Genomic DNA, 7,388 nt, shown 5'->3' on the forward strand with positions numbered 1-7,388 from the left:
AACAAAAATTATTCAGAAAATTTATTATCATATATTCTAAAATAATTTTAATATAAAATTAATTATTTAAAATCGTACTTAATTAATAAAATAGTTTAATATAAAATTTAGGGTGTTACAAAATTAATCTCAAAGGCGCTCTTGTATTATGAGTATAAAAAACGTATAGTACTGCTAAATGGAATTGTCAATTCTGAATTCAGGGTGCATTTTTCAGTGTTCCAAGCAAATGAAATGACCACATAAACTAAAAGGAAGAAACCCCTTAATGGAAGATGTTCTTGACAAGGAATTGGAAAATGGCTGAGTTTTTACTCACAAAACATTTTGCAGAAACGTGAATTTAAAATGTCATGTAGCGGTTACAATGTCAACGTATGTATAACAATACAGACTTGACAATTATAAAAATAAATGATTCTTATATTAATCTTTTAAGTTTTGGATAGAAGAATTCCGGAAACCACATTGAGTTTCATTTTTTAGGTTAGAAGAATTCTAACAATTTTTTCAAATTTTTATTCTTAATAAAAAAAATTTTAAAAAACATATTTAATTTTTATTTTACTGCGTCAACACTGTTATGCACATATTAACATCTTAAGGGCTACATTATACTTTTTTTAACGGAACTTATAAAAAATAACATTTACGTAAATAGAGTAATTTTTTTTATTGTGTCAATAACTATTTTTTATTGACAACGTATGATAATTATGTTTACCAAAAGTCTAAAATTATGTTTATTATTAAAGAAATTATCAAGCAATCTCGTAGTTGTCAAAGTTTAAACACTTTACCTACCTCAATAACCCTTCAATGGCTCAATATTCTCGGAAGCCAATTAAATAATATATTATTTAATAAATCTACTTTTGATTTTCATAACTATATATCTTGCCGAGTATATTCATATGTTTCACAACAATTAAATTCTTAAAAATTATAGTGATGAAAATTAAAGCTTTTAATTTGTGTTTTCTTTGTTCATTGTTTCTTTTATCTGTTGTGGCAATAGAGACATTAAAAGAAGGTAAACAATATACAAAAGAGTCAAAGAAAAATGTTTTGGTAGATAAGCTTGATGGTGGGCGAAAACCCATAGATATAGAATCTTTTGATCAAAATATGCCCGTTGGTGCGGGAAATAAAACAAGGGAAGAAAGGATGATGGAAAAAGAAGCAAAGTAGAATGAAAGGGAAGCAAAGAAGAAGGAAAAGGAAGCAAAGCAGAAGGAAAAGGAAGCAAAACAGAAGGAAAAAGCTTTGATAAAGGAAGCAAAGGAGCAAGAAAAGAGAGCAAAGAAGAAGAAAGAGAGATATAGGAAATTGGGAATAACATTGAAAAAGCTATATGCTAAAGCAAAGAAGGAGCGGGAAGTGTTAGAAATGCTGAGGGAACGGCGAGCAAAGAAAAAGGCAAAGGAATCAAGCAAAAGGGCAAGAGATTATGTAAAGTATCTAGAAAGGGAAGCAAAGCAGAAGGAAAGGGAAGCAAAGCAGAAGGAAAAGGAAGCAAAGTAGAAGGAAAAGGAAGCAAAGCAGAAGGAAAAGGAAGCAAAGCACAAGGAAATAGCTTCGGCAAAGGAAGCAAAACAGAAGGAAAAGGAAAGGGAAATGGAAAGGGTCAGAGAAAAGCCCAACGAGGAGAAATAAAACAAGGGAAGAAAGCGAAAAGGAAAGGGAATGGGTCAGAGAGAAGGCCAAAGCATTATTAGTTGTAAAAATAAAATATAAAATAAACATACACTATAAATATGCAACATAGTAATAATAATAAGATTGACGTTGTATACCTTCCAAAAAAAAAATTGATGGTATATGTTTTACATACCATGTATAATTATTTATGTAAACTTATGTATGTGATCATTATTATTTTTATTTTTATACCAGATTTACTTCTTTAATGTCCTTTAGTTCCTTTATTTATAATTTATGGACAATTAATTAATTATTTTTTATCAACAAATGTCAAGATAAAAATCCATTTTGAATTATTATTAATAATTTTAATTTTTTACAATAGTTTTTATTAAAAATAATGAATTCATGATCCTCTTCTTTCAATAAATATTAGATTTACTATACCTATTAGAGAACCAACTTTTTAAAACTGAATCTAAGAAATGAGAATTCAAATTTATAATCATAAATAAACAAATAAATGATTCTTATATTAATCTTTTAAGTTTTGGATAGAAAAATTCCAGAAACCACATTGAGTTTCATTTTTTAGGTTTGAAGAATTCTAAGAATTTTTTCAAATTTTTATTCTTAATAAAAATTAATTTAAAAAATATAGTTATTTTTTATTTTACTACGTCAACACTGTTATGCACACATTAACATCTTAAGGGCTACATTATACTTTTTTTAACCGAACTTATAAAAAATAACATTTACGTAAGTAGATTATAACTTAAAAGTTAATGTGGCTTACGAGATAAATTAAATGATTAAATAATAAATAAATAAATAAATAAATAAATAAATAAAACTTATAGAGACATAAAAGGAAATTGAAAAAAATTTAAAAGAGTAAATTTATTTTATGGTGTCAATAACTATTTTTTAATAATTATGTTTTCCAAAAGTCTAGAATTATGTTTATTATTAAAGAAATTATCATGCAACCTCGTAGTTGTCAAAGTTTAAACACTTTACCTACCTCAATAACCCTTCAATGGCTCAATATTCTCAAAAGCCAATTAAATAATATATTATTTAATTAATCTACTTTTGATTTTTCATACCTATTTACCTTGCCGAATATATTCATATGTTTCACAACAATTAAATTCTTAGAAATTGTAACAATGATGAAAATCAAAGCTTTTAATTTGTGTTTCCTTTGTGCATTGTTTCTTTTATCTGTTGTGGCAACAGAGACATCCAAAGATGGTAAACAATATACTTTCTTACAGACAATTACTTTCTTACTATATAACTAATTTAATAAAAATTATAATTTAATTTATTTGCAGGTTATGCAAAAGAGTCAAAGAAAAATGTTTTGGTAGATAAGCTTGATGGTGGGCGAAAACCCATAGATATAGAATCTTTTTATCAAAATAAGCCCGTTGGTGCGGGAAATAAAACAAGGGAAGAAAGGATGATGGAAAAGGAAGCAAAGCAGAAAGAAAAAGAAGCAAAGCAGAAGGAAAATGAAGAAAAGCAAAAGGAAAAGGAAGCAAAGATAAGGGCAGGTGCAAGGGCAAGGGCAAAAGCTTATGCAAAGGCAAAGGCAAAGGGAAAGGCCAAGGTAAAGGGAATGTTCAGAAAAAATCCAACGAAGAAAGGACGAAGAATCAGAGAAAAGCCCAACGAGGAGAAATAAAACAAAGGAAAAAAGGGAAAGGGAGAAGGCCAAGGCATTATTAGTTGTAAAAATAAAATATAAAATAAAGCATACACTATAAATATGCAAAATAATAATAATAAGATTGACGTTGTATACCTTTCAAAAAAAATAGTGATGTTTTACATACCATGTATAATTGTTTAGGTAAATTTATGTACGTGATATTTTTTTTATAACAGATTCGCCTCTTTAATCTTATTTAGTTCCTTAATTTATAATTCATGTACAACTAATTAATTATTTTTTATCAACAAATGTTTAGGTGAAAATCTTTCTTGAATTATTATTAATAATTTTAATTTTTTTACAATATTTTTTTAAAACTAATGCAATTCATGATCATCTTCTTTTAATATATATTAGATTTATCATACCCATTAGACAAACAACTTTTTAAAACTAAATCTAAGAAATAAGAATTCAAAGTTATGATTAGAAATGAACAAAGAGTAGAAACACACCGGAAAAAAATATTCCATCGCACGAAATAAAATTATTCACCCAAGAACTAAACCATTTGAATTTATAAAGGTCAAAGATTAAACCATTTGAATTTGTCTGAAAGAAACATTTGAATTCTTATTTCTTAGAAATTCTCAATGTTGTCCGAAAGAAACATTTGAATTCTTATTTCTTAGAAATTATCAATGTTAGTATGTTATTATAATTTTTTTATTTCTATACTAATTATTATTTCTTAGTATGTCTGGTCTTCTATAGTTTGACTTGCTTATGGTTTAAAGGTTAATTTTCAAAAGAGTCTTCTTTTGGGGATCAATGTGAACGATTCTTTGTTGAAGAGGAGATAGAGGTATTGTAAAAACCCAAATAAACTATTTTATTAATGAAATATAATTTTAAATAATTAAGTTGATGTTAAAATTATTTTAAAATATATATTAATTAAATTTATGATTAATTTTCTTTATATGATGTTTTAATCTTGTACATGTTAGACTAAATGAGTGATATGAATATCAAATATTATATTTTTATATTTTATGTATTTTTCTAAAGATAGTAGTATTTTTATATGTTATTAGATTTAAGGCAATTCTACGTGCATATGTGCATTTTTAGTTAATTTGATATTTCCTTGTATGCTGGCTAATGTTAAGTGTGCACACATTATATTTAATTATTTTTAAATATATATTATTTTAACTACTTATTTTAATTACTTATTTTACAAATAATTGTCTTGAGATATTAGTAATATTGATATTGATTTTCTTTATTTCTATATAGTTATTACGGTACGATGATTTTATACATATTCCTTTAGATTTAGTAATTAATATAAATTGTTAATGTTATATTTATTTATTTTATCATTTCGACTATTCTATAAAGATGATGCATTTTTATGTGATTATTTTGAAAAATATTATAGTAATAATTATAGTTACTATTTTGAGTATGAGAATTTTTATTAAAATTAGATTTATATATGTTAAGCAAAAATAATAATATGTTAAAATAAGTGTTTTGGAGAAAACGTTTCTAGCGTGGATAAGTAAAATAAATTATTTATCAAGGACTTTTAGAAATACTAGAAAATGAATTTTGGACCAGATGACTATTTACACCCCTATTTTTTTACTTCTGCATATTAATTTGGGTTATTACTGGTTAAACTTTTATTTCCTAGCTGCCTTAGATTTGTACATCTGCTATCTACACCCTTTCTTCTGCAACTAAAAATAAATAAAAAATAAAAAATAAACGAAAATCAGATTAATAGCAACCAAATAATTTTTTTCTCTAATTCACTCCCACTAATTCTTTTTCATTTGAATCTATCTCAACCTCTATTCCACATAAAATTGGCCACATAATTCATTTTTTGCGTCAGTTTTATCGATTGTGGCTCCGTTTCATCATAAACAAATGTGTTTCTTTCGTTCGACAAGCTGTTTTTGGCCAATTTTGATGACCACGTTTGTCGTCTCAAAAAATGGTATCGTTTTTGGATTCCTCTCGTCGAAACCTTCAAGAATCACTATTCATTTGTATTTTTCGGTAAAGTTGGCGTTGGAATCTTCTGGAGCTCCGATGAGTTAGTGAGACATTTTTTTGCAGATTTTTTTGTTGTTTTGACTTCATTTTGACTCCCTAAAACTATTATTAATTATTTAACAACTATTGTTATGTTCCGCATAATTTATCAGTTGCATCTCAATGATTTGGTTAACTCACCCATTTATTCAGATTCGCTCGTTGTACCTTGTCGGTCTATAGTTGCGGTTGAAAATTTGATTTCAGTGTTTGAGAAAACATTGAAACAATGTTTGAATTCATGAGTATAATATATTTTGAGATGAATGGGAAAACTGTATTTGTGACACCCTAAACCCCAAATAAATTTTTAATTTTTTTTATTATGATAAAGAGTATCACATAATCATAAGCATGTCACATAAATCCAAAATTTCCGTCAAACATAATGAATTCGAAATCATAATATATCAAACAACAAAATTCTTTTTGAAGTACACGTACCCGTGTTTTAAATTCAGTGCAAATATAGTCCCAACCCGATGTCACTATCAGAGCGGGAATTCCCAAAATAAAATACTCAAAATAACATCAACATAATGCATAATAATGAAGGTCTCCAAGGCATGGTGGCTCCCGCCTCTCCTGATGGTATTAGTCATCACCTGCAACTTACAACTCGTCTGCGTCCATCGCAAACGCCAAACACAAACAACGAGGGGTGAGTATCGAAATTATGTAACAGCATAAAATACACGACGGTAACACACAAACAATCAAATTATCACAATCTCAAAAATAGTCAAGTGTATAATATCAACGATTTATTAAATTCATTCACAATAAGATAATCACCATGATGGAATGCTATGCATGTCCTATACTCTACTTCATCATTTGGTACCATTCTACTCTGAAGTACTTGGTTAGGAGGCCTGATACTATGCCACTACAAGAGTGGACGGACAATTCATGAATGGCCAAGTCCTCATAGATCCCCTCAACTCAACCCAAGACACATATACGCGACGGTCGGGGCACTCTTGTGTTGCACGGTAGTTCCCGGCCTTAGGGAATACCACTAATCCACTTAGGAATTCCCCACTAGGTGTACCCCCAAGGTCTATCAGTCTTACCTTACAGTTCGACTGTAGCCCTCCACGATCAGGCTCATTCAGTTGTACTTCCCCGAATCACTAGGTTTGTCAGACCCTCCCTATATGATGACAAAATAATTCTAACTCCAAAATCTACAACACATATCTCAGACTTACTTGATCATCATAACTCAATAAGTTTTAATTTGACTTCACAATGTTCATCATTATATATCCTTATCCGTCAATCACAGTATTTGGTTTACACTACTCACAATGCATCATTCAATCTTATCAATCACAAATAACAAATCAAACAGGTGGCATATTCAAGTGATATCACAGTTTCATTCAAGTAGCAAGAACACTCCAGGAGATATCATTCACACAGTAACAATCAACATAATATTCATAAAATCAGACGGCATACAATCTTGATATAAATAAATTCACGGCAATTCTATAGGTTACTAAATTATATTTTAATCCTCACTATTACCATTCACATTTTATTAATTAATTATTATTACTCAATAGGGCTCTACTGTACGTAGTAAGCCCCGAATGAACATCTGGGAATTTAGGCATTCCCGTTCATCTCACGTTATTTTATGCTCATAATATCGAACCTCATCTCACCCCTTACCTCGACTGAAGATTTCGTCCAACGAATCTGGTCTGCTAACGGGTCGTCTCTTTGTTGATCGTCGTCTCTAATAGTCCGCGAGAGAATTATAGCCACACAACCACCAAATACAAATAAATTACTTACTATAAATAAATGAATAAATAAATAAATAACAAAGTAAATAATAAATAAATAACTAAATGAATAAATAATAAAATAAATAACTAAATAAGTAATGAATAAATAAATAAATAAGTAAATGAATAAATAAATAATAAAATAAATAAGTAAATAAGTAAAT

The 7,388-nt window shown here is 28.2% G+C and overlaps 1 protein-coding gene across 1 annotated transcript; it reads left to right on the forward strand.

The window, feature by feature from the left end:
* Nucleotides 1-2,681: 2,681 nt before the first annotated feature.
* On the forward strand, nucleotides 2,682-3,562 carry LOC105853032 (uncharacterized). Its single transcript, XM_012720038.3, has 2 exons — nucleotides 2,682-2,904; nucleotides 2,988-3,562. Exons 1-2 carry the CDS (start codon nucleotides 2,820-2,822, stop codon nucleotides 3,338-3,340), a joined length of 438 nt encoding a protein of 145 aa, XP_012575492.1. The 5' UTR covers nucleotides 2,682-2,819; the 3' UTR covers nucleotides 3,341-3,562.
* Nucleotides 3,563-7,388: the final 3,826 nt, after the last annotated feature.

Source organism: Cicer arietinum, chromosome 2, assembly GCF_000331145.2.
Source record: "Cicer arietinum cultivar CDC Frontier isolate Library 1 chromosome 2, Cicar.CDCFrontier_v2.0, whole genome shotgun sequence".
In the NCBI taxonomy this organism is placed as follows: Eukaryota; Viridiplantae; Streptophyta; class Magnoliopsida; order Fabales; family Fabaceae; genus Cicer; species Cicer arietinum.